The following is a 27,980-nucleotide window of genomic DNA, read 5'->3' on the forward strand; positions in this document are numbered from 1 at the left end:
TCTTCTTTCTTTCCCCATAAAATATGATTAATCTGAAAATAATTCCTTTAGCAATAAAAGTTCACTGTTGAAACCAGAGCCAATGTGCCCACACATTCCAGCAGCTTTAATAAAATGTGCTTTAACGCTAATCTGTCAAACATGTCACTCTCAGAATGTGCTAAATATGTATGTCTTATTTTTATGCAGTACAGCATACTGTGCGAATCTGAAACATTATATTGGAGCTCCCCCTATAGCTCATGTTGATGAGGGACCCATCATAAAAAGACAAAGCAAGCAGCTAATCTTTGAGGCATCTTTCCCTTTTAGTTTGGGGCTCTATGAACCAGTTTGGCAAGAGGATCTTTTTCTTTAGTTTGTCATGTGGCTTTTTCGGGAAAATCAGTGAAAGCGGAAAAAATAAATGCCCTGATAACATTAAAGAGGAACAGATGTTCTTGCATGGGAAAGTGCCATGTAAATGAATAGGTTGGCAAGGGAAGGAAGGGGAAAATGAATGGCTCCATAGTAGCCTAAAACGTGTCTGAGAAAAAGCTGCATGAATAGAGGCAAAATGACTTGATAAAACATCATTATACCTTTAAAAAATATGAATAGCGCCATTGAGAAGCAGCTAATGGATTGTAAATATAGTTCACACAGAGGAAACATGAATGTCATCCTAATGAGAACATTATGTTTTTGTGACCCTATTTCATTTATGAGATCATTTTCGCACAAAAAAGACCTCATTTCAAACGGCCTCCTGCTGCGTTCATGTGCTGTCGGATTGTTATCTCGGTTTTAGAGCGAAAGCGTAGAACCCAAGAAGGCAGCAGAAGCAAGTGTCAGAATGGCACTTATTAATGCAGTGTGTATTTGTGTTGCTTTTTTGTAAGCACTATTACATATTTAATTCCGTGTCAGCTTAACCCACAGGCCATAGTGTTTACTTGCACATTTTTGTATGAATATGTGTTACTTGAGTCATTTCTTCTCCTTATTTTGCACCACAAGGATTGGACGGCGTTGCTCACTTTACGTAATACAAAGAAACTAATGTTTTAATAGTTTTTTGTTTATTTGTTTTTATTTTTAAGATAGCCTACCAAACCAGTCATAAGTGAAAACATACCTATTATAATCCACATTCTGAGCAGCTCTGGGAAAACAAAATGCGATCGAAATGCTATGGACAACTTTATTTATAGAGTAGGTTAATAACACAATTTTTTTTTACACATAAATATCAGTTCCAGAGTCAAATTATAATCTAAGGACAATATTACAAAATAGATCACATTAGTAAAAATGCCAATAAATTTTAAATTAAATAAAATATGACAGAACAAATCAAAATTTCAATGATATTTTTAAAAAAAAGATGAATTTGTAACTATTAACATGAAGTCCTAGGATGTTACGAGCATCACCTGAAGGCCTCAGTAGACCTACATGTACTCGCTCTATAGGTGGCGCTGTGCCCTCATTGATGATTCGTACCCATGGGCACTGGATCTACACATATTGGCGCCATTTTGGAGCTAGGAGGGGGAAGAGAGCTGCAGAGGAGGACACGATTGATCACAATTCACCGTAACAGGTAAGGAAATGCACAAATAAGCAACTCGTTTTGATTGAAATGTAGCAGTATTTTCAGTCGCGGCTGCGAAAAACAAGGTACAACCCAGGATGTGTCCGCAGAGTAGCCAGGTTTCCAGCGCTAAGACGTGAAGCGCAGCCCGCCTTGCTCGCCTGTGTTCTCGGCAGCCGTGTCCCGATTCTCGGCGCTGGTTGACCTGGTCCTGCGGCGCAAAATGGTTAGCTAGACAAATACGAACCCACTCGCTAGATCCAGCGCCCCAGCAGCATGAGCAAACACTGGCTCGACTCGGTTGTATGGCTGCGATCGGCATATCGACACGTTAACGGCGGTTAACCGGGGTGTTTTGTTCAGTGTAACGTTACTATCCGTCCGCCCTCTGTCACTGAGATTGCTACTGCTGCTGCTGCTGCTAACGTTAGCTCCGTTACGCTAGCGAGACGTGCATACTAGCTAGCTGGCTGGCTAACTGCAGCTAACTAGATTAGCCACGGTCAACATTACAGCAACAAGGAGCCCGGCTACGGCACAGTCCCTGGCCTTGACATGCTGCTGTACCATAACAATAAGACCCCCCATTCATACAGTGTTTTTCTCTGGGGGCTAAACTCACATTAACTCACATAAATTAATCCGCAAACTAATTGTAATCCGGCGGCTGTTCGGGTGCGAAATTATTTCCCTGTGACTCTTAGCGTTGCATTTTTTTTTAATTGCGGAGACATCGTCTCGTAGCGTAAATGGTTTATTTAGTGGTTGATCGGCTGCGTAACTGATGCATTTGCTAGATAGCAGAGGGGTATTTACTCTTTCTAATTAGGGCACTATATTATTGAAAGCAGCACACCTGGTGCCGTGTACAGTTGTTGCTTTATTGTTATTATAACGTTTGCAAACAACAATAGGACTTGAGCGAGGGAGTAGCGCCGGTAGAAACCACAAAGACAGGAGGAGGAATTGCTCGGGCACCGCATGGTATTTTATAGACTGAGTCAGGAGTCAGTGTGTTTGTTTTGACAGCTATCAGTCTGTGATTATTGTGAAATGGTCAGTGGCAAAACAGACTCTAAGAAGTCTCTGAAACATCTGATTTATTTGCTGTGTAATATGGATTTTGGTTATTGTTTGAAATTATTGTGTTTCAGCCTTTTCTTGTCATTTTTTAAATAGCTGTGCACAAAACCACGTCAGGGACTAGTGTTTCATCGGGAACCACTTTGTAGCAGTTCTGTTTGGAGTTAATTTTTTTATTTGGGTAATTTGTTTCTGTCCCTTTGCTTTATGTATAATGCAGTCTGCCGCTCTTGCACTCTTTCCAGTTGAAATAAAACTTAAACTAAAACAAATTTATGTTTGCTCATATTCTTGCTCTGCAAAGCCACACAGAGTTTTTTTTTATGTTTTTTTTTTTCTCTGTGATGGTTTGTTTGTGCTGAATGAATACAGAGGAGAAAATATGTCTGCACACCCTAATAAGCTTAGACATGTGATTCAGCAGTGTTGTCTGTTTGTAGATGACATGTCATATGGCTTTCCTTGCAGTGCAGCTCCTTTGGCGGTTTACTCCAACCTCAGACGGTCATTCTCATAACCTTTGGACTTGTTTCAGTTCCTCATTCCCTGCTTCATTGCCGTTTCTGGCTGGTCTTCAGTGGTTCAGATTTGGCGGAGACATATTCTGTTCAGTAAATTTTGTCTATTTCATTTCATCTGGGGAAAACTGAACTCTTTGCCAGTGCTTCCCTGTTCTGTGGGCTTCCCTCACTTTGTGTTTGTGCGAGTGCCTACATAGAGGTCGTTGAGTTCACCTTTACAACCAGCTGGTGTCCAGTCCTCCCTCTGTTTGCTGCCAGTCTCACTGTTCCCCTCTATCAAGGTTCAGGCTGGGTTAGAAGAACTGCTTCATATTTCTGTTGGCAGCTGTGTTAAAGGGCTGAAGTGGGGAAGCAGTGGACAGATAGAAAACCCTTGCTGAGCTGGAGGGGGGATAAATGTGTTTGACTGTGATAAACCTGTAATGAGTTGAAGGTAGCCCATGTTCAAGAGATTTAGTGTAGTTTAAAGCTTGCCTGTGCGTGTGATTATTTACTGCTTCTTCTTATTCAAAGTGAAAATTTCCCCGATGGATGGTTCCCGGTTAGACCCCCTAAGTCGAGAAATTCTCTGTTCTGATTGGCTTCCAGGGCTCTCTGTGTGTCAGTGTGGTATATGGAGAGAGAGATGGACTCAAATTTGGCAGCAGCTGTGGGGTGGAACAGAAGGTCAGAATCAAGCAATCTGGCAGCCCGCCAGTGTCCAGTGTGTGCATTTGCCCCCTCTTGCATGTGTGTGTGTTTTTTAGAAAAGCTCAAGTACAGCTGCAGAAAATTGTTGGGTTGTGATTAAAAGCTCAGTGTTGCGGTCTAGCCTCTAAATCAAATCCAGAAAGCTCTTTTGACAGACGGCAGACCTACTGACCCAGACTGCTTCACGATAATCAGTTCTCCTTCAGTGATAAGGCAACATGAATTATGAGATGTCACAAATAAAATGGTAGTTACGGAAGCTGAGTCCATCTGTTCATTCATTTAAAGCATTTAGTGTATATGTAAAAATATATTTTTTTGAGAAGTAATATAACCTTGTTTCGATGCGGCCCCTGGGAGAGGTGGATTTTGTGGAGTGTGATATTGGAGCAGGACAGAAAACACCCATTTTTTTGTGCGGCTGCCGCAAATGCTGATGCATTCCACATTTCAGACAGTTTTGGTACTTTACCAGTGAAAGAGGGTAGAGTACCAAAGTTGTCGTGCATAGCAGACAGAGAGAAAATGTGAGAGAATTTGCCTTGGGGCAATTGCTGCGTTTGCCGCATGGTTCTAAAGTTCATACAGAAATCTGGGAAAGGGCTGTGGATCAGTTTAAGTAAAATGTCTTTTCATTTTTCTTAACTGTCACGCAGGGTATGTCAGATGCCACAGACAGATTCCTGAATGTGCTTGCTTGAATAAAATGAGGTGCAGTTTTTTAATTCAGATACTGAGCATGACTGTGTTACAGTAAGATAACAAAAAAAAAGAAATGAAGCAATGCAGGGCTGCAATTAATAATTATTGTCATTATTGATTCATCTGCCAGCTCTTTTCTCAGGTTAATTTTGTCTGTAAAATGTAAGAAAGTTATGAAAGGAAGAAAACTGCTTCTGCATAAGCTGACATCCTAAGGTGTCTTGTTTTTTATGTAACAAACAGTCCAGAACGCAAACATTGTTAATTTACTATCATGCGCGACAAAGAAAACCAGCAAATGCTTTTGTTTTTGCTTAAAATGACCAAAAAAGGTTCTGTTACCAGAGTGGTTGCAGAATAACTTGTCAGTAGAGTAACAGATCAGTCATCAAAGTCTTGCAGATCTAAGGAAAGTTGTATGATGTTTGACAGGTCTGCGCATTGTCTTATGTTTTTTAAGAGAAGAAAACTGGAACTCTAAGATTTGTTTTACAATCTGGAAAAAAGAAAGGCAAGAAATGCAATATCTGTGTTTTTTTTTTTTAACCTACAACCTAATAAAGTCCAGAAATTGGAATTTCTGGACCCACCAAAAGTCATAAATGCATTTCAACACATTCTTTCCACATGTTCACCCAAGAAGAAGTATCCAAATCCGTTATTGTAGACAACACACACTCAGACAGATTTTCTTTGTGCTTCACATTCATCAGCCCCGCAAAGACAAACTAACCATGCAAGCTCAGTTTGGACGAGGTAAACGCCTAACACCTCCGCTAACCAATATGCTGTGTGAAATCTTTGTAGTTCATGTCACATTACGGTTGCTTAGTGCTGACACTTTAATTGTGTGGTTTCAGTGTATGACTCATAAAACATCTTGATGTGCAAAATGATTATTTTATCAGTCATCTGAATTCACCACAGATGATGTGGGGTTCCTGGTGATTTATTTGTTAATTTTTTAAATAATCTGAAAAATGAGAGCACGGTAGAAATTTAATCACACACAATCTTTGGCTAAGTACAGATGTAATGGTCAGACATTAGCTATAATTCCCAAAGGTCTCTTTGTCATAGCTTTAAAGATTTGAGACAAACTACTTGTGTAATATCTTAAAAATCAGACATGCTTCCAATGCACCGACACAATGCGATGATTGTAAGTGTACTGACATTGGATTCACAGATATATTTACCATTACCTCGTTTAGGCCAAATGAGTATAATGCTACATGTTAACGGCTCATTAGCTGCCTGCTACTGACAAGCTATGACGTTAGCTTGCTTTGTGGCTAACTAATTTAGGAAAAGATAAACTGCAAGCATGTGTTTTATAGCCGCTGCTTTCGCTATACCGATAAGGGAGAAAATGATAGAGCCGAACTCTTGCATATTGTTTCACAAATAAACGTAAAATGAAGTTTGTCATCAGGCCGTAGCCCACATGGCTGATACGACTCCTGTCAGGCTTATTTATGTTACACAAAATGGAAAAATGAGGGGGCTGTGGTTTATCATCATTCAGTGTTTTGTACTTGAAAATGAGCATCTGAGCACGAAGACACACATCCAGAAACGTCGACTCTGTTCTGCTCTGCACAGCTGAGCTGTGACACGTTTGCTGACCTCAGTGACTAATTGTTGTCGACGTATCGGCCGGTCGGGCTCTAGTACAAGATAACTGGCAACATCATCAAATCTGACTCGCAACAGTCCTGTGAACTGTGATGTGAATAGTCAAGGAAATTAGCATGAAAGCAGAGCAAGACGGGCACTATATCTGAGGCATGTTTTTAGATTGTAGTCTTCTAATTTATCACGTGCAAAACACCAGACTCTGCTCAGCGAGCTAACTTCCCTCTGTTATACTCAAAACACCTGGGAGAAGCCTGTTGCTGTAATTAAGGCATAGCTGTATTGAATGCTTTAGATATTTTTTTGAAGCCCCACTGCAAGTATCAGATAATGTTTTTATTTTTCATATTACACGCCAGCTTACCATTGCAGGCTCTTCTATATTCACGAACTATGAGTCAGACTTTAGTTTGTCTGACAAAGTGGGATGTAGGTAAGACGTAGGAGGAAAATGAAGTCATATTCCTGGGTGGACATATTTTGTTGTATATTAAGTTGTTCCTTTTTTTAATATTTTTAATGGATAAAAAACAGTGGCAGCATGAGACAGGTCAGTTTAGCCATTGCCAAAGAGCAATGTAAAGTGCATCATAACTTATCTACTCAGGAGCAGTGTACTAAATTGAAAGTCAGAGCACATTTTGCATCATGTGAATGCCCCAAACATGAATTGGGTGTAATCCTTGACGGGCTGCTGGCTGCAGTAATGAAATGTGGAACGTAATAGTAGCAGCAGCTCGCAATTAAAAAGTCAGCCTGCTTTCCGAATACAGCAATTCCATCCTACATTCAGCTTGTAGAAAGCTATTACTGTGCTGTGAATACCTTGCTGAATATTTCAGAGGTTGCTCTATTGCTGACTTCTTCTGAAGTATTTAAGATCTGCCTTGGGTTCCAAGTACTTAACAATGTGCCTTTTCTTGCTTTTTTTTTTTTGTTTGTTTGAGGTTCAGCAGTTCTTCCAAGGTTTTAGGCTTTTAGTCTCTGTTTCTGTTCTGTCTCTCCTTCTTTTCTTGCTGTTAGGTAGTTAATTAGAAACATTATACTCTCTCTCTCCTCAGGCAGTGAAGAGCTAAAGAGGATGGCTCACTCTAAAGCTCGAGCCGCAGACGGGAAGGTGACCTACCCTCCGGGGGTCAAGGAGATCTCTGACAAAATCTCAAAGGAGGAAATGGTCCGCAGGCTCAAGGTCAGTGTCCTTCTCCCATTCTGCTGCATTTATTCGTAGTGATATCGAAGTTTTATTTTGAAATGTTTTTTTTGTTCTGATTGCTCACCAGAGTTGATTATTATTGCTGCATCGTTGAAGAATTTATTATTTAAAGTTTGATTGTTAGCTATTCAGCTAACCCAGCCACTAACCTCTACTCTCACCATTTAATGTCCCTCACCCCTCATCCAGATGGTTGTGAAGACCTTCATGGACATGGACCAGGACTCTGAGGAAGAGAAGGAGCTATACCTGAACCTAGCCCTCCACTTAGCATCAGACTTCTTCCTCAAACACCCAGACAAGGATGTGCGTCTGCTGGTGGCTTGCTGTCTAGCAGACATATTCAGGATTTACGCCCCGGAGGCGCCCTACACCTCCCCAGATAAGCTCAAGGTACAGTGAAGAAGCTTTTGCTCGAGCACATGAAAATAAATACTGCAAAATGACATCACTCCTCTCCATCAGAGTTGCTCACGGTTTTAATTAGATAACCCTGTTGCATATTCTCTGCAGCGTTCACTTAACGCTAACTGATACACTGATTGTATTGTATTTTCATTTGCCAACTTTTGTATGTTGGCCTGAATTTTGAGCAGCATTTGGCTGGGAACCTGTCATGACTCACACCTTTATAGAGCTTCTAAACACAAGCTGTTTGTTAGACAGACACAAATCAGAATTCAGTAACGAGTCCCGCATGCATAATTTCTTCTCTTGGTGTGTTTAAAGTTTCAGCGTTTGTGATGGGATTGGAAGCCCTCTCTTGATAATCATTCTGAATGTTCTGTCTATAAACATTTTTCGGTTTGTGATCTAGCTGTGAACTGTTGTGCTCTTTTTTGTTTTTGTGTAACTTTGTTGTGCTGCCCAAATCACACCTGACTTTGGCTAATGACGACAGTGGTGTTTGTGGAGCATTCACTGTGTTTGTTTGTTTCTTGTCTCCAGGACATTTTCATGTTTATCACCAGACAGCTCAAAGGACTGGAGGACACCAAAAGCGCTCAGTTCAACAGATACTTCTACCTGCTTGAGGTGTGTAACTATGTGTGTGTGGATCAGCGTAGAGCTGAAGTTTGATCGAATTTAATCGAATCAAATCCTGTATTAAATCTGCTTATTGAGTCTGAATCCTTTAGAATCCCTGATCTAATATTTTTAACTGTCAAGTATCAACAGTTGTAAGGGACTAAAACTCAAAGATCTCTATTCACCCTTCGTTGGCTGAGAAGGAAGAAACGTTTTAGGTGGCAGCCTCATTAATGCTCGCAACCTGTAGCCACAGGTTGAAGGCACAAGTGAAAACGAGATGAGAAGCAGAAGGTTTAAAGTGTTGATTAATTGTATCTGACACACTGAAATAACAGTTTGTACACTGCATTTTTCACAAGTGACTAGATCTCAGAGTACTGGAGTTCCTGATTTAGAACTATTGCGTGGATGAGATTTAAATATTGATATGACATTCATTAAAGTTTAACGGAGAGATTTTCCTGAAAATGCTGTGATGTGATCTGATTTCTCTAGAGGAGAGAATTTCACAAACAGCCCACTGATTCTAGCAGAACAATCCTTGGCGAAGTACTCACACCAGCTTGCAGAGGGCACATTAAGTTTCATTTTATCTATTACAGAGTTAGCAGTAATAAATGAAAGCTAACACAGTCTGCCGCCAGTGATATTTGCCATTATACCTGGTGAAACAGTCCGCTGGGTAAAATGAGAAGCCTCCTCAGCTGGAGAGGGAACGTCTGCCTGACTTCCCTTAAATCTAACTTAAGATACGTAGGAGCTGAACTTTGTGACACTGGTCCGATGTGCAACACGCACAGATGTGATTTGAAAACCTTAAGCCTTCAGTGCATACACGCTAAGAAAAAATATAAACCTTTTAGTGCAATAGGACTTGTGTCCAGAAGTTACACTTTTAAAACAAACACTGAGTATTCACTGATTGAAAATAAGGGGGCTGGAATAAATGTAATAAAAAATTTAAATGGAGAGTTGAAATTTACTGTGGGAAAAAAAATATATGAGACACAAACTATATCTCCAAGCAGAGTAATATTCTCTGTCTTAGAACATGTCTCTAGGGGATTTTTAAGCATGAGCTGGTGGTAAGTAAAAATTAAGCATAAGTTCCATGGTAACTTAGGCCAGACTTATTTAAACCTCCTTTTATGAAACAGAATTTCCTGATAAGTAAGCCTAGCTTGACTGCTAATCTTTATGAAATACTCCTGTGGTTGAAGCCACCTGGTTTTGGGGTGAATGCAGTTTGTAACGGTTTTATTTTGGCAAGTAAACACTTCTCAACTTTTGCTTTTCACTGTCTGTACGAAGTCCAACTTGTGCAGTACACCTGGCACTATTGATGAAAATTTTTTTTGGTGGTCTTGAATAATATTGGTCCCCCAGTAGGGTGTTAAAAGTAATCCACTGTACATCAACCAGGAAGGAGAAACCAGTGGTTTCTCCTTTTTGTTTTTTTTTTAATTGATGGACTGATATTTAATACTTTAGAAACAACAGGGGCAGGCAACAGGGTTAATGTGAACAACTTCAGTTGGTGTACGGTTTGTTGTTCTAACGGCTCATTCTGGTCATATAAGCAGCTCTGTCAGTTGTTCTGTTTTATTCCTGTGAATTTTTCATAGTATTTGACCTCTGCGTATTCAAGATCTTATGTAACCATATCGTATTAAATAAATCATGTGGAAGGCGAGTGTAGAGACACACAGGAGGAAACCGTGGTGACAGAGTGACATGCGCTTTCTCTCCTTCTGTGCAACAGAAGCTTATAGGAAACGTGTTTATATCTGCAGTGATCTGGCAGTTTTGTTTTTCATCTCCTTCAGGCTGCAGCAGACTCTCGGCCTGCAAAAAGTCAAAGTCAAAAGTCAAAACAGATCATAAAAAATGTTGCTTGCCTTCAAACATTATTAGCCTAAATCCCTTTTTTGTGTTTTTAGAATCCTTTTTAATAATATATCAGTCTGATGATCGTCATTAATTTGATTTGTTTTTCAGTGTGGTTTAGTTTGCTTGAATCTAGGTACTTTCCACTCATTTGTGGAAAATTTCAAGTTATTTCCTGATGAAATCAAAGGGCAATTTTAGTCTAATTGGAAGTAAATATCTTTTGTTTGCAAGACAATTATTATTAAGATTGTAATTAAAAAGCCAGTGTTATTAACGGGGCATAATTTGAACAATCCGAAGCAATTATGAGATGGAGGAAATCTAACATGCAATTTTAATGATGTTAATTGCTTTACACTCCAGATTATTAACTGTGGTGGGAATGAAGAGGTATATAAGATAAAGTTCTTTCATTTAACATGGAATAGAAACTTCAGTTAACCTCAAATAAAACCAGGCAAACAGTTTTACATCTGTCTGAAACCAGACAGTGCAGTGAATCCAAACGAAGCTTGTTTACTCTACTAATGATATTTTTTTTAAATAACAATGAATCAAATGAATGTCTGTAGTCATTTGATCTCTACCAACTCAACTCATGAGTTGGTAGAGACCAAAGACAATGCTAAAAAGAGGGTGGATATTGGACTTACGTTTTCCAGGTGACTAGAAATATGACTCTGATGAGTCTGAATGATAGTGTTGCTTTGTGACTATTGGATGTGTAAATAAGCCGCTGTTTGCCAACAAGCTCTCCATATCAACTTAAAAGGTGAAATGTCAGTGTTGTGTACTCAGCTTGTCTCTGCTGCCCCCAAGTGGTTAAAAAAAATCAGGTATCGCAGGTTTAAATGGAGATGAGTTTGATTTGGTTTTTGGAAGATTGTTATTGAAAGTCTACCACTAAGACAACATGTCTGCATCTGCATTGTAAATTGTATTGTCACTAACGTCCTGCCTCCTCTCTCATTGTTCAGAACATAGCATGGGTGAAGTCCTACAATATTTGCTTTGAGCTTGAAGACAGCAATGAGATATTCACCCAGCTTTACAGAACACTCTTCCAGGTCATCAAGTAAGTTTGTTTTTGTTTTTTTTTTTAATCAAAGCTCCCCTGTGTGATTGCAAATGTTTGTCTGTCCATATTCACCATGTTGTGTTCAGTGGGCCCAGCTTATATTTTTCCACAGAAATGAGCCCCTCGTCACCCTCTCTTAACACCTCAGTCTGTCTCTGCTGCTACATCATGAAACAGCAGAGTAGCAGTCTGGTTGTTTTGTCTTTGATTGCCCTCCCTCCTTTCCACTTCCCCCCCCCTCTCAAGTTCACTCTGCTCAACACAACCTTGAGGGCTGAATTCTGCAGTACAGCGGTTGGCTTTTTGCCATTGGAACAAAATTGTGGTTGTGTGTGTGTCAAGGTTTTGCCAACACAATGCTTTTTTTATATAGGAAGAATCTGAGGCGCTCTGCTCCCCATTTGAAATGTTGGCAGTGAGCTCGAAGGTGTAGGGGAATGCAGCCCTCGCATTTGTGTGTGCGCAAGTGACACATTCAGTGAATGGGAGGTAATGAGACTAGTAATGCCTGGCAGCATTGAGGACAGCAGTTGCTGAGATACAAATCTAGGTAATAAGCTTTACCTCCCACTGTAGTGCAGATCATTATGTGCAAGTACAGCCCCCCCCCTCTGTGTGTTCAGTGCATCGCAGTCTCGTGGACAGTTTGTGTGCGGCCAGTTTGTTTTCAAAATGGGAAGTCCAGTGAGCGAACAACATGTATCCCTACAAAGCATAGACCGTAAAAGTAAATCTCAGCCACGGAGCACAAATTGCAGATTCTTGTCTCAGAATGGGTGATGTGCACACACACAAATATCTAGGAATGTTTGCCTGAATGGAACCAGTGTTGAATATGACATTTTAAATTATGCAGTGATACCTCAATTGACTTTTGACCCTTCTTGCTTTGTTTCCCATTTCCCTAGCAACGGCCACAACCAGAAGGTGCACATGCATATGGTGGACCTGATGAGCTCCATCATCTGCGAGGGAGACACTGTATCGCAGGAGCTGTTGGACACAGTGTTGGTCAACCTGGTGCCAGCGCACAAGGTATGTGAACAACTTGTGGATGCATGTCCACCCGTGTCCACACAGACACAATCACACAATCAACATTGATGGTGGGACAATGTGTAAGTAGAAGTTTCTCAGTAGGGACCATCTTAAATGAGTTGATATCACCAGTAGACTGAAGCCAATATCATTTTCCATACCCTGTAATTCAATGAGACCCCTGCAGGTGATAAGAGGTAAAGCAGTTTTTGCCTTAACGTCTGTGTCTGCTCCAATCCTGCTAATGAGATTCTTCTGAGTGAAATGATGGACTGCACCCTTATTTTTCACATCAGATGCAGTTTTTATAACCCAGACATCTGTCTGAACATGTTCTCTGACCTGCTGTTTTATTCACCAGTTGTTTTTCTCTGTCTGTCTAGAATTTGAATAAACAAGCTTATGACCTGGCCAAAGCTCTGCTGAAGAGGACCGCTCAGGCTATTGAACCTTACATCACCAATGTAAGATTGAATCTTTGACACACTCCTGTTTATTTTATGTCTTTAGACTTTTCTGTTTATGATTGGATTGAGATTTTTTTTTCCCCCCTGCATTGAACATGTGATACCTTGCAGTTGTGTATATCCTGTGCTGGCTGTAAAATTCAGAAGTGATACTTTTCACAGCTGTAACAGTTATTGATGAAAAGGTGCAAGCTGTAGCCTCGGAGTTGTCTCATGTATCCAAAGTGGAAGAGCGTGAAACTAACTCTGCCGGAGTATTTGAACCGGGGCCAGCCATGCTGGAAATGTCTTGGCACTGCAAGAGGCTCATATCTGAGCAAACGGTGAAGCTAAGTGATACGTAGGACATTAAAATTAGCTGTCGACCGTAAAACTTTTGATGCATCCAAATATTTATGCTCAGGCTCACATTGTATACACGCAACTTCAGTGTCGTAAATTCAGATTTAATCGAGGCTGTGGGAATAGGCTGTAATAGTCCCACAACTGGATGACTCAGGTTCATGCAGAGCAGAGAGGTCTGCTTGAGGAAAACACTGGATCCCGACCAGCTCCAGAGATGCTGTTCTGTATCTGACCTTTGAACTCACCATAAATGAAGTCTGCACCTGTCTCTAAATCTGTTTCCTGCTGAGACATATGCAGGTTCTCACAAAAAAAAGTCACAATTTGACTTGCAAGGCCATATAGGAAATCTTTTCGGATGTGTTATTAATTATTCCTCCTTCTCTGTCTTCTTCATCAGTTCTTCAACCAGGTGCTGATGCTGGGAAAGACCTCAGTCAGTGATCTGTCTGAACACGTTTTTGACCTCATCTTGGAACTTTACAACATCGACAGTCACCTGCTTCTCTCTGTGCTGCCGCAGCTGGAGTTTAAACTCAAGGTAGAATAACACTTTTTTTTTTTTTTTTTTTTTTAGTTAAACAATGAAGCCAAACAGTTGATGTGGAATTTTTTTTTTAGAGCTGTTTGTTTTCTTGCTGAGTATGGAGCCTTTAGCATCTTACACTAGTCAAACCATGTTGTTAGTACAGCTGTTTTGTGTGTCACACCTTACTGCACTCTGTCAGGACATTTGCTAGATTAATGACATTATCATTAATTTTATTGTGTTTTATTGTAATAATAATACAATTTAAAGAAATGGGAGCAGCCGCAGTGCTTGCGGTAATATTTGTATTATGAGTTTATCCACACACAAGAATAAAGACCCAAATTCTCTGACCCATTACACACAGAACTGCACATTTTCTGTTTCTCTGCAGGTTTGTTGATTCATATTAGAAAGATAAAGCAGCCAGCCAGTCAGCATAATGTTGCCTCTGCAGTGTCTCATAAAGGCATCCTGCTGATGGATAACGCTCATTAACTGTTCAGAGGGAGTGTAGATCACTGCTGTCTCCTCAAAATAATAGCTGCGATAAAAATCTCTCCCCCACAGACTACACAATCTCTCCGTCTCTCACCCTCGCTCTTTTCACCTTTATCTCTCCTCACTCCTTTTCCCTCCCTGCTGCTTTTTCTTCCTTTCATCCTCTCTCCTTCCCTCGTCCCGACTCTTGTCCTCCTTTGTCTTTACTTCTCATTGTCTGTTCTGTTTCCTCTTGTGCGTGACTCGTTCTGAAAACACAGATTGATACCAAAGAAACCGCTGCCTTTGTGTGTTATGAAAACAGTTCCAGTGTTTCCAATGAAGTTAATGTAAACGACTTGGCGCGCCTGTCCAGTCGACACAGGCAGTTTCTGTGCATCATTTCTCTCTCTGTCTCTCTCCCTCCCTCTGTCTCTGCAGAGTAATGATAATGATGAGAGGCTGCAGGTGGTGAAGCTGCTGGCTAAGATGTTTGGAGCCAAGGACTCTGAGTTGGCAGCGCAGAACAAACCACTCTGGCAGTGTTACCTGGGCAGGTGGGTTTCAGTGTTTTGGCCGTGGCATCTGCAGATCCACAAAAAAAAAAACCTATTTGCTACTCTCAGAAGGGTGAAAATGTGTACAGATTTTGAACATGCAGTTATTGTTTCTAATTGTTGGGGTTTCGCTGTTACATAATACATTACAGTGTTTGTTGCACAATACCGTGCTTGTTGTAGTCTCACACCATAATCACATTTTCTCTGCTTAATTAATTAGTTTTTGTTCATACTCTTCAACAGTCAATTCCCTTGTTGTAACTTGTCAAACACACACTTCTTGGTAGTTTGAGAAATTATTTTTGTTTAGATTACTTTGGAGTAAGCCTGTTTTTTGAGACTGTCTCTTGTGTTATGATGTTGTTGGATTCCAAAGTCTTAAATTTGGCCTCCTGAGAAGCTGTATATGTATGCAGCAAGTTATTTATGTTTTTTGCCTGGATGATTGTGTGTGTATGCCACCTTTTAGAGCTGCTGACTGTAACATTCATTTCTTTTCCCAAAAGGTTCAATGACATCCATGTGCCTATCAGACTGGAGTGTGTGAAGTTCGCCAGTCACTGTCTCATGAACCACCCAGACCTGGCCAAAGACCTCACAGGTGAATCAGCTGAAATGAACTTGGGAAAACCTGCTCTTGCGTGACGAGAAGTTAATCACTGTAAAACTGCAGCCACTGTTGAGTCTGAGTGTGTAATTTAGATGAAATGAGAAGAAGTTGCTGGGTATTTTCTCTGTTTTAGAGGTGCCAGTTTCTCTCACATCCCACTCAATTGTTCCTGTTTTCTCTCCCAGAATACTTGAGGGTCAGATCACATGACCCAGAGGAAGCCATCCGCCATGATGTCATTGTTTCTATAGTAACTGCTGCCAAGAAAGACTTGTCGCTAGTCAATGATGCATTGCTCAATTTTGTAAAGGAGAGGACCTTGGACAAGAGAGTAAGTGGGCAAATTTTTTTTGTATGGGTTGCAGTGTCAGTATGTTCTCATACAGTTTTCAGTCTACTGTAACTGGGCCTGGGTGGTATGAAAAGAAAAGTTTTCATATCAGTTTATACTGATAATAAAGATTTCCTGGTACATTAAGAACCAAAGAACTGACCAGCAATTGTGTGGGCTGCAAACAGAAAACAAATACCAGTATGTCTGCTGTGTGAAATGTTAAAATCATTCATTTTTGATAATAACTGACAGCACACTATATTTTTCAATTTAAAAAAAAAAAACATCAGAAAGTGTGAGATGTGTGTTTATGGGGAGGAAGCACAGAGTTATATTGCTGGGATGCCTCTCTAAGAACCTCGCCTCTCGTTAAAGAAGGTGGTTCTAATTACAGGCCAATGTAAGTGCTTGCAATCTGCCTTCTTTATAAGATGGTGATGCTTCAAGTGATGCATGTAGGTTGTGGTATTTCCCATTATTGCTGGCACATGTTTTTGGCTTAGAGTACATTATACATCACCACCAATCTGTTTCCCGTGGTACTTAATGTAGCATTAGCCTAGCCGCGTATGGGACTGTTTTATCCACTTTGTGGCCAAATGGGGCTCCATGTAGCCAGAGTATCTCCACACCACCGATGCGTTGTTTCCTCGTTATACATAACAACTCTTGATGTTTTAGGTTGCTGTTGCTTCCTGTGCCAACACATGATGTTTTGTTTAAGGGAGCATTCTGTCTTGTTTATTTATCCAACTTTTGATAACAAAACAACAGCATTTTGTGTGTTTAGCTAAATCAAGCCAACCACACTGTGCTTATCTGGCAAGGACAGCAAGAAACAGCTTTGTTTCTGTGACGTGATAAATTTATAGTACCATGTCAGGCAATGTATCTTATCGACAGTGTTTTGAAATGTCTTTAACTGTCAGTGCCTGTATCGTTTCTCTCATTTCTATTGCCCTGCCCTAGCTGCATGACAGTTTCTCTTTTGGGAACTGCAGCCACTGTATCATCTCAAGTCTCATTTAACCAGTTGTCATGATTGGCAGTGTATCTCCCTTTATCTTTTCCTGTCCTCCTCCATCAGTGGCGTGTACGTAAGGAAGCCATGATGGGCCTGGCATCGATCTACAGGAAGTACTCACTGCAGGGAGAGGGAGGGAGGGAGGCCTCTAAACAGATTTCCTGGATCAAAGACAAGCTGCTCCATATCTACTACCAGAACAGCATTGATGACAGGTTGGTGTGCATGCTTTCCTGTGTCTTATATTAAACATATAGGAAAATCAAAACACCCTCATGAATTTTAATAGTGTTTAATACCTGGGGGCAAATGTTTAAAAGGTAGAGCATTCCAATCTGTTTCTTAAAAGATGATGTGTTGTTGTTTTTCTGTCTACATATGCACAATATGGAGAGTCAGCAGTTCCTCTCTGGGGTTTGTTCAAAGTCATTGTGTGAGACGTCAAGTAGATGAGCTTCAGCGAGGCAAAGTGGGCACCTCTGCAAAAATCCTGCAAAACACACAACAAATCCACGAAGCATGATCGTTGCAGATCCAAATGCAGAAAAGAATTTGAGGGTGTAGTTAATCTTTGAAGCACTCTGCTCCAGGGGAGCTTCACAGCTGCCAACAGGAAAAGTCTGTATTGTAACAAGCAGTTCCTGAGTATGTGAATGTGTGTAACTGTATGAAAGTGAGCCTGGGCCACAGTTGTGCATGCTCAGCAAATTCTCCCTTAAAACTTCTGAAATGTAATGGTTGGTTATTGACTGTCAGGACCCACCAGCTTGGCTAGTTTCTGAGGATATTCTTCGTTTTAATCTGAATTTGTCCTTGTTTTTTTTTCCTTCCGTGTGCACAGGTTGCTGGTAGAGCGAGTCTTTGCCCAGTACATGGTTCCTCACAACCTGGAAACCGCTGAGAGGATGAAGTGTCTTTATTACCTGTATGCCACCTTAGACACAAATGCTGTCAAGTGAGTTTTTCTCCCTCACACACTCATACACTTCACGACAGTGGGAAAATGGAACTTGTCACTTTCAGCCCTGTTTGTTTTGTAAAAATGTGAAGATTTTGAAAAGAAAATGATGGTTTGAGGATCAACTTGTTGGAATTTAATGTTTAGATAACTGTAGGGTAATAATAATCAAAGGAAGGCCTTTATTTCCTGCTGCTACTGTACTGCAACCATACCTCCTCCACATTTGTTTATTTCCATTTCTTCCTGCGACTCTCAGAGCTCTAAATGAGATGTGGAAGTGCCAGAATCTGCTAAGACACCATGTCAAAGACCTGCTGGACTTGGTCAAAAAACCCAAGGTAACAAAGCACATGACAAAAATTTATTTTAAACCAAGCTGATAAGTTAATATACCCTCTCTTCATGTTTCTAAACTTTTGTTGTTGTGTATGTGTTTATTCTAGTCTGAAGCATCCAGCAAAGCTGTGTTTGCCAAAGTCATGGTGATCACAAGTAAGGGATCTCACACACGAAATAAGTTCAACAAGTTGCTTTTGTTTCAGAAAACTTTTATCTAGTAGTTTGAATTACTAATTTTATTACTAATTACTAATCTTCTAATGATCATAGTTTAACCTTACCCTACCAGCCTTTCAAATCTTTTCCTTGTCTATGTGGCTATAGGGAACTTGCCAGACCCGGGCAAAGCACAGGACTTTGTGAAGAAGCTGGCCCAGGTCCTGGATGATGACGAGCGGATCAGGGATCAGTTGGAAACCTTAGTCAGCCCCACCTGCTCCTGCAAGCAAGCTGAAGTCTGTGTGGTGAGTACTGACGTTTCAGTTTGAGATCAGAGTTTAGTGCCCTGTAATTGAAGCGCAGTCATCCATCCACTGGCTTCGCTTTTTATTTCAATTACCCTTAAAGTTTTAGTAGCCTAAAATTTGTTGGAGTCATAAATGGTTTCAGTCTCAAATGGGCATATTGTCCTAAAGCACTAGTATAAAATGGCTCTGAACTTAAATTCCTCCTGTTTCTTTGTAGTAGTTCTGTTTTCATTAGCAGTGCTGAGCATTAGATTAGTATTTTGAGTTAAAAAGAGGTTTTATAGACTACTTTTTTAGTTTCATTGTTCACAAAGCATGGTGTTGGCATGGATTCATGTTGGCCACAGAGGAGTAACTAGTTCTTGATGTGGTGGAAAGTATGAAAACATTAAAATAAACTTTTCAAACCACTTTTGCAGTATATTTAATTCCTCCATTTTCTATTTCTTAGCTCAGTATGTTCCTAGTACTCACATTTTAGGTAAAGCAGGGTATCACTATTAGTGCTTATGGTTCTACATTACTAGTAAAGCCCTCAGTACTTTACCAGGTCTGAAAATTACAAAATAAAACTAAAAAAAAAAAAAAACAGAAAATCTTAATGATGACTTTTTTTTTTTTTTTTTCTTCTTCTTTATCTATTTGTTCATCACCCCTCCAGAGAGACATCACTAAAAAGCTCGGCAGTCCCAAACAGCCCAGCAATCCTTTCCTGGAAATGGTCAAGTTCCTGCTGGAGAGAATTGCTCCTGTACACATCGACACAGAGTCCATCAGGTGCTCGTCACATTAATACAAAGACTGCAAATGCCAGAGACGTTTGATTCGATTGTGCAGTATTTGACCTTTTTCTCTCTCTCATCTCTTCTATCATCCGTCAGTGCTTTGATAAAACAGGTGAACAAATCTATAGATGGAACAGCTGATGATGAGGAGGAAGGCGTTCCCACTGAAGAGGCCATCAGAGCAGGACTGGAACTGCTGAAGGTAAAAGCCAGTGAAAAGCCCAAGTGACAGCTGTATTTATCTCTGTATCTGTGTTACCTATATACAAATTGTGATGATGGATACCAGGTTGTAAGTCACTTTATTATCTCATGTCGGTGCTCCGTTTAACAAAACACTTTAAATTGTAGGCTCCGTGCTCCTATAAGTTCTGCTGCTGAGGTGTCTGTGTGAATTGAGGCGTTCATATATTGTTTTGCTTCGTTCGTGATGAGTGAAATGATTATGAAATGAAAAACAGGGAGAAAAATGAACATTCAGTGATGGATAATGCCCCTCTTGAGGTTTTGCCCTGGAGGTGGGGCTGGCAGCAGCAGTCATTATAGTGAGGCAAATACATTTGTCACATAATGATAGCGTGAAAACTTATCACATCTTTTCAGTGGGTTTGTGTTTCACCACTTTTTAAGATGATTCAATAAAAAGCATTGCCTACATTACATTAGTACATATTATAACATTATTAGATGTTATCCAACTGTTTGACCCTTCATTGTTCGCTCCACACAGGTGCTGTCGTTCACACATCCGGTGTCGTTCCACTCTGCAGAGACGTTTGAGTCTCTGTTGGGATGTCTGAAGATGGATGACGAGAAGGTGGCCGAGGCTGCGCTGCAGATCTTCAAGAACACTGGCAGCAAAATGGAAGAGAGTTTCCCTCACATCAAATCGTACGTTTCATCGCCCGATTGATGCTTTCATTCGTTCTCTATCTTACAGCTGGACGGATGTAGTCACACTCAAGTTTTTTATCATACGTAGAAATCTGTGTGGTTCTTTGTATATCTAGCAGAAACACTTGCCCAGATCATGCTGTGCTCTTTGTAAGTGGCGACAGTACTTTCTGCTGGTTTTTAATCTTGCTCTCCTGCCTGCTCCCCCAAGAGTTTTACTGCCGGTACTGCAGGCCAAAGCCAAGAGAGGCCCCCCTCGTCAGGCCAAGTATGCCATTCACTGCATCAACGCCATGTTCAGCAACAGAGACACACACTTTGCCCAGATCTTCGAGGTCAGTCAGTCCCATCTTTTTGGCTTTATACTGTTATCATATTACAGAAAATATAAAAAGAATCCACCCTGAGGTGAACCCACTTCAGAGCATCAAGTGTATCAGGAAAAAGAACTGATGCAGATCTAATGGTGGACCTTGACCAGTCAGTGAAATGTTATGTGTTTTTATGTTTCTCCAGCCTCTGCACAAAGGCCTGGACCCTGCTAACCTGGAGCAGCTCATCACTCCTTTGACCACCCTGGGTCACCTGGCTCAGCTAGCTCCAGAACAGTTTGCTGCACCGCTCAAATCTCTCGTCGCCAACTTCATTGTGAAGGATCTGCTCATGAATGACAGGGTACACACATCGTCTATAGAAAACAACGATTGTTTATTTATTCGATCAACACTTAACATATTCACTAATAAACATTGTTGGGAAAGCCTAAAACAGTACTGCTCTGAGCTCCCTGTATTTCACAGGTCTAGGATCAGTGTTGTTGCTGTGTGCTTATATCATGTGAAGTAACGTTTTTACATTATTATTTGTGGGTTTTTTTGGTAGATCCCAGGAAAGAAGACAACCAAACTTTGGGTTCCTGATGATGAAGTGTCCCCAGAGACTCTGGCGAAGGTCAGCAGTGAACTCCCTTGTATCTCTTTAAAACTCTGTCCACCTGTTCAGTCTGCAGCTGTGTCTTTTGATCTTTATTTTTTTGTTTTTAATGCAGACAGTGCTCTCAAAGACAGACTTGTCATGTCAATTATCACATCGTCAGTCTCGCTTCCTTTATAACTCCAGTGATGCCACAAAAAATGGTTTCTGATCCTCCCCCCTCCTCTGTTCAGATCCAAGGCATAAAGCTGATGGTGAGGTGGTTACTGGGAGTGAAGAACAACCAGAGCAAATCGGGGAACTCCACCCTGAGGATGCTGACTGCTATTCTACACAGTGATGGAGACCTAACTGAGCAAGGCAGGATGGGGTAAATAAAAAAGCCTACTTTTCTTTATTAGACAACCCTGAGATCCTGTGTGTGTGTGTGTGTGTGTGTGTGTGTGTGTGTGTGTGTGTGTGTGTGTGTGTGTGTGTGTGTGTGTGTGTGTGTGTGTGTGTGTGTGTGTGTGTGTGTGTGTGTGTGTGTCAGCTTCTTGGGCAGCTCAGAGAAAGCTTTGTCTTCAGATTGTAATCATGTCATTTCCAGTGAAGCAGTGGATTTTCATGGGTATTGTGGAGCCTTAGGGATGCCAGGCTTTAATCATAAAAAAACATTGTCGGATATATAAAGAAGTCCTTGTTTACTCTTGTCTCCTCTTCCCCCTTTTCTTCATCCCCCAGTAAACCAGACATGTCAAGGCTGCGGCTGGCAGCGGCATGTGCCCTGCTGAAGTTGGCACAGGAGCCCTGCTATCACGAAATAATCACGCTGGAGCAGTATCAGCTGTGTGCTCTCGTCATCAATGTAAGACCTGCCACATGTCCTGTTTCTATGCTAAACGTGCTCATCTTAAGGTTCTGTATCTTATGTTTTTTTTTGTTTGTTTGTTTTTTTTATTGTTTTGATTTTATGTTATTTTGAAATTATGCACCATCAGGTATACTTTTCTCTCTGACACCCAGCTCTTTTCCTCCTCTTTGTTACATCCTCGTACTTCTCTAAACCATTTAATCGTCTGTCTCCTCCTTCTAGTCTTTGTCAGTGTTTTCTGAGCATCTTTCTCTTTGCTCTGTAGGATGAGTGCTACCAGGTGCGGCAGTGTTTTTCACAGAAGCTCCATCGTGGCCTGTGCCGCCTCCGTCTGCCACTGGAATACATGGCAGTGTTCGCTTTGTGTGCCAAGGACCCCGTTAAGGAGAGGAGGGCTCACGCTCGCCAGTGCCTGGTGAAAAATGTCAACATACGGCGAGAGTACCTCAAACAGCACGCGGCCATCAGCGGTAAATAAATTGAACAAAATCAGAAATTTTTTTTAATGAGACAATTGTTTGTATTTGTAATTTTTTTTTCTGTGAAAGCAGCTGCAAAAAAAAGTATGTGGCATGAAATTTGTAACTTGATGTATGTATGTGCCGTGTATACTCAGGAGTAAACACAGCAAAGTACAGATGTTTTAGGCGGTCTCAGTGTCTTCTGTCTCGTTGTGTAATCCCAGCCGGACTCGATAATGTTAAGATCAGGGCTCTGTGGGGGCCATACCATCTGTTGCAGGATGGGGTAACAGATAGGAATCTTAACATGTAACATGCCTAAAGCTTTTGCACTGTACTGTATCTGAAGTCAGAATATTTGAAAGGTGGGTATAAAAAATAAGACTGTAAAGAGGAAATTAAAAAGAAATTGGTCTGGGGAAAAGGATTTAATAAGATCTTTTGTTTTCCTTGTCATGCAGCTCAGTGCATATGGCAGTAATCATTAGCACTGTTGAGATGAGGTAACGTTGTAATATTCCCCTTGTCTGCATCAACAGACAAGCTGTTCTCTCTGCTGCCGGAGTATGTGGTGCCCTACACCATTCACCTGCTGGCACATGACCCAGACTACGTCAAAGTACAGGACATCGAGCAGCTCAAAGAAATTAAAGAGTAAGTAGTGTATGGGAAAAAGCCGTACACAAGATATATTTTAAAATGCGAAATCTTATGTCTTCTTATCTTATGTAATTTAAAGTCCTGTATGCTGATGTCAAACCTCTCCTCCTTGTCAGGGCTCTGTGGTTTGTTCTTGAGATTATCATGGCCAAGAATGAGAACAACAGCCATGCCTTCATAAGGAAAATGGTGGAAAATATCAAACAGACAAAAGATGCCCAGGCCCCCACCGATCCCAAAACCAACGAGGTACAAATTACACCTGCAAGTTCATGAACACTGAATATGTGTAATAAATGGGCAGTATACATTCATTCACTGCTCTAACTGCCATCCCGAGTACCATCCTTCTCACCAGACTTTTGTGTCTTCCCCGTACAGAAACTCTACACAGTGTGTGATGTGGCCATGCACATTATCATGTCAAAGAGCACCACCTACAGCCTGGAGTCCCCAAAAGACCCCGTGCTGCCTTCACGCTTCTTCACCAAACCCGACAAGGTTGCACACCGAAGCATCTTTTTGTGAAAACAAGGCCTTGTTTCAAGAGGAATTGTCAACATTAGCTGCCACACTTTCTGACAGATCTATCCAAACCAGCTCTCTGACATAAAAATGCTCTCTGTTTCAGAATTTCAGCAATACAAAAAATTATCTCCCGCCAGAGATGAAGGCGTTCTTCACCCCAGGAAAGGTAAGCTTAGTCAAACCTCTGAAATATTATCAGGACTTCTGTGTTTTGTTGGATGGAACATATATCCAACTCAGCTCTCGTCATCTCTCGCTCCTCCCTCCTCAAGCCTAAGTCAGCCAACGTTTTGGGTGCAGTAAACAAGCCACTGTCATCGGCGGGGAAACAGCTTCAAAGCAAAGCTTCTCGTATGGAGACTGCCAGCAACGATGACTCCTCGTCCAACCCAGGCTCCCCACAACGCAGCAAGACCAGGTACAGAACATGAACCGGTCATACACAGTCGTCTGAAGACTCACCAACCAGCAGGCTGGACCAGCAACAAGCCTTTACCATATTGCAGTGCTCTCAAGATGGACACTAAATCCAGTTCTAGGTTTTCAGGTGTTCTGATCTTCAAATCTACACAGAAAGTTCGAGTAATAATTAATAAATTGTTATGTTGCAGGCATGACAGCACAGAAATGGATCACAGTGAAAATGAAGACATCAGCCTAAAGAGAGCAGACAGCACTGACAAGGTATTAAAACCTGTTAATGTACTAATATACAATCGACTGTGATGTGATGCTGGTTATTACAATGCTTCAACACTTTCTTTTCATGGTCCTAAGCTGCATTATCATTAGAAAGTCATTTGAGGGAAAATGAACGCGTGTTGTCGTCACAGCTAAATTTCTAATGAGAGTTTCTTAGACTGGCGTATGTGTAAATATCTTCCAGCAGGCATCCTGAAAATATCCCACTGCGTTATTTGTTCCAAACTACTGGGCTATCACAGGTTGTTAGAGAATCTCCCAGGCATAGTTGTGTTGAAAATGTTCCTACGTAACAGTTAGAAGGATCGCTGGGATTGTTATTGTTATTGTTTTTGCATAACCTTGTTTTTAGGGAGTGAAGCTTGATTTTCTTCTTATTACTGTAATTTACATTTGTTAAAAGTACCCATGACACCAAGAGGAGGAAAAGGCAAAAATAAAATAAACAAAGCTTAAATAAAATGTACAAAAATGACTTTTGTATACAATCTGATCTTAGTGGCTGAAACGAAACACTAGCTCAGGACGAGTAGAAATGGGTGTGTTGCTATGATGCAGTGAAGAGTTGCTGGTCATAAACCGTTGTGTGTCTGTATTCTGATTCTACTGTGCAAACACCAGCTGGATTTTAGTCAAGATGTGATTTGCATGTACGCATTGTGGAAACTGTCATTAATAACAACCTCCAGACCTACTGTATCACCTTTTGTCTGTTTGTTCTGCATCAGTATATTTTAACAATTCTTTCTTGTTCATAAATTTAACAATAAAGGTACTTTATATCTAAAAATATAAATTGTACATACAGAACATTTCAGTTCTGTATGTACAGGAATGTAGTTGTGAGTAAAACAGTTGTTCTGACTTAATAATGAAAAATCAGTCTCACGGGCTGCGGCAGGAAGCTTCTCTGCCCCCACTGACCATTTGTTCTCTCTCTTACAGGATATTGAAAAGCCCCGCGGTCGCAAACGGGGCGTGACCTCCAGCGACGACCAGGACAGCAAGCCAAAGCGTGGACGCAAGAAGGCGGCAGCTAACACGACCGCAGCGACCGAGTCCGAGGACCAGTGGGACGAAGACAATCGGCCAGAGGATGAACAGAACAGCCCGCCGAAAAAAGGACGCAGGGGCCGGCCTCCGAAATCCACTACTGCCGGTCAGGACACACCTTCCAAGGGAAAGAGGGGACGAAAGAAGGCAGCTCCTCCACCAGAAGACGAGGATGAGGAAGAAGAGGAGGAAGAGGACAGGGGCGAGGAGGAAGCAGAGGATGAGGAGGAAGAGGATGACAGGAGCAGTGAAAATATGGAGGTGAAGACTAAGGGAGGAAGGCAAGCCAGGACACCGCGGCGATCACAAGGGTAAGAAACAGGAAATGCCTCCCTGTGTGACGTTGCAGTGCATACAGAGAAGCTTGATCAGCTTTGCTAATAACATTTGCGGTTGGTTGGTGCTGATGACTTCTGTCAGCAAGATTCATATTTGCCTCTGATGTTTGGTTTGCACTTTGCCGTCATTCAACAGCTCAGAGTCAGCAGAATCCACACCACAGAAGAGGAGAGGACGTCCTCCCAAATCAGCTCAGCCACCTGCCAAGAAACCAACGTAAGATGCTCAGTAGCTCTGTGATCTTCGAGGCTTTTTACATAAACTCCAGCACACGTTTCTGCATCACAGTGACGGTTTTAAAAAAAACTGTTTATGTGTCAAGAAATTTACAGTTTTGCTCACCTGCCCCTGTATAGAAAAGTAATTACAGTAGACCAGTCTGGTTTTCTTCTTAGCACAAGGCCCACTTGCTGGAAATTTTCCAGATTAGAAAGCTCCAGAAAATTTTTACTGGAGTGGAGCTTGTGCCAAGATTTCTTTCTCAAAATCACAATTTCATTAGACCAGAGATAAACTTTAAGCCGCATTTTTTTTTTTTTCTTACTCAAAAGACATTTTTTCATGTGCAGCGTATTCTCATGGTGGCTTTCAAGTCGTATTGTAATGACACTGCTGTTGGTCAAATAACTAGAGTAAAGTTAAGGATATAGTTTGTAAGTCTGCACAGTCTAGATCTCTTTTTATATTTATATTTTAGAAGTTATAAACTTCTCCTATCGTGCAAATGATGACAGGTTTGTTGTGATATCTAGCTCAAATATATGTTGCCATACCTGCACAGAATGTAATTGTGTGATAGACGACACTGATGGATTTGGTTCATCACAAAGTGCAACAGAATCTAGATTACAGGTTTAAAAGCACTAATGCATCTTGCTAACCAGTGTGGTGTTTGTGTGACTTACTGTTTTATGTGTTGAAGATGCTTCTTACAAGCACTTGCCACCTGGTGGGGGATATTATGAGACACTTTAAGCCAAAAAAAAAAAAAAAAAATTTAAATAAGTCTGAGAAAATCTGTGTTGAGGCTGCAGCTGTGTGCCCATGTGTTGTTGTCATGTTTCCACATTTTACATTTGCTGATGTGTCTGTGTTAAATGTGGTATCCAGCCGTGGTGGGCGATCGAAGGCAGCTGCTGCTAAAGATGACTCTGAGGAAGAAGATGAAGAAGAGGAGGAGGAGCAGGAGGACGAGCCAACACCGAAGGTACAGTAAAGGGTTACATGAATGACTTCTGGGCCGTAGACTGATTTAAGTAGTAGAGAGCAGCTTAGAAGCTCGGTTTTCACTCTGTTTTTGTTTTTGTTTTGTTTTTTCTGCTTTTTTTTTGGACTGTTTTCTCCTTAGGGTCGTAAGAAGGCAGCAGGGAGAAGAAGATGAGCTCAGAAAAAAAACAATGGAGGACAAAAGAAGACACCATGTCTGCTCTAAAGTCGTGGAGGAATGACGTAGGAAAGAAAATATGGACATTGAACTTTTTAAACTTTTCATACGCCAACGCTCCCTACTGTTACACAAATTCACACACTTGCATATACCACATGCACACTACATCAATACATCCGTATCATCAGCTGTGGTTTGTTGCATTGTGTTGCATTGTGATGATGTTCGCCACATTAAGTAGAAATAATTTTAACAGAAAAACAAAAAAAAAAGGATCACTCTTGTAAATAGTCTCTTATGTCTGTTTCATGTTCTGTTGTTGTGTTTGATGCTGACTGGGGGGATGCTGTGAAGCCTTTACCCACCAATATTATTATTATTATTAAAGTCCTCCTATAAAGCAGTGTTTGCTTATCAATCTTCCCTCTGTGTCCCACTTTTAAAAAAACTTTTGAGATTAACCATTTTCTCTTTTTGTGGCGTTAATCGTGTCATTTTACTTTAAAAAACAACATGCATTTTTGTTTACAGCTCTGTATATTAATACCCCCCCTCTTTTTTTTTTCCTTTTTTTACCATGTATTGAAAAATTTAAAAAAATGTCAGAAACCTGTCCAAACGTAGAGTTACCTCTCGAAAAGATTGTAGTGTGTGCGCCTCATTTTTAGGTTTGTATTTACTGGTAGACAGATGTCATGAGCAGCTGTGGTTGTAGTGTTTGTCACTGCTGATTAACTTGGCTTCACATCCACCCAGTCAGACCCTCAGTTGTATCAATATAATTCTCTATAAAACCTGACATGCTTTT

At 41.0% G+C, this 27,980-nt stretch overlaps 1 protein-coding gene across 1 annotated transcript; it reads left to right on the forward strand.

The window, feature by feature from the left end:
• Positions 1-1,525: 1,525 nt before the first annotated feature.
• pds5b (PDS5 cohesin associated factor B) lies at positions 1,526-27,971 on the forward strand. Its single transcript, XM_041051894.1, has 35 exons — positions 1,526-1,585; positions 7,272-7,399; positions 7,613-7,816; positions 8,372-8,458; positions 11,323-11,420; positions 12,332-12,458; positions 12,845-12,925; positions 13,674-13,814; positions 14,724-14,839; positions 15,349-15,443; positions 15,638-15,783; positions 16,874-17,025; positions 17,652-17,765; positions 18,028-18,109; positions 18,215-18,263; positions 18,435-18,574; positions 19,239-19,354; positions 19,459-19,564; positions 20,093-20,253; positions 20,468-20,591; positions 20,773-20,931; positions 21,139-21,207; positions 21,423-21,559; positions 21,913-22,036; positions 22,308-22,512; positions 23,043-23,157; positions 23,280-23,412; positions 23,545-23,664; positions 23,795-23,857; positions 23,964-24,109; positions 24,303-24,375; positions 25,339-25,757; positions 25,921-26,001; positions 26,896-26,992; positions 27,134-27,971. The coding sequence occupies exons 2-35, from the start codon at positions 7,292-7,294 to the stop codon at positions 27,164-27,166; spliced, it is 4,221 nt and encodes a 1,406-aa protein (XP_040907828.1). The 5' UTR covers positions 1,526-1,585; positions 7,272-7,291; the 3' UTR covers positions 27,167-27,971.
• Positions 27,972-27,980: the final 9 nt, after the last annotated feature.

The sequence above is a fragment of the Toxotes jaculatrix genome, chromosome 12, assembly GCF_017976425.1.
Source record: "Toxotes jaculatrix isolate fToxJac2 chromosome 12, fToxJac2.pri, whole genome shotgun sequence".
NCBI lineage: Eukaryota > Metazoa > Chordata > Actinopteri > Toxotidae > Toxotes > Toxotes jaculatrix.

Coding starts and splice junctions, on each gene's coding strand:
- pds5b (XM_041051894.1), top strand. CDS start 7,292: ATGGCTCACTCTAAAGCTCGAGCCGCAGACGGGAAGGTGACCTACCCT. Junction 8,459..11,322: donor GATACTTCTACCTGCTTGAG/GTGTGTAACTAT, acceptor CTCATTGTTCAG/AACATAGCATGGGTGAAGTC. Junction 14,840..15,348: donor TGGCAGTGTTACCTGGGCAG/GTGGGTTTCAGT, acceptor TTTTCCCAAAAG/GTTCAATGACATCCATGTGC.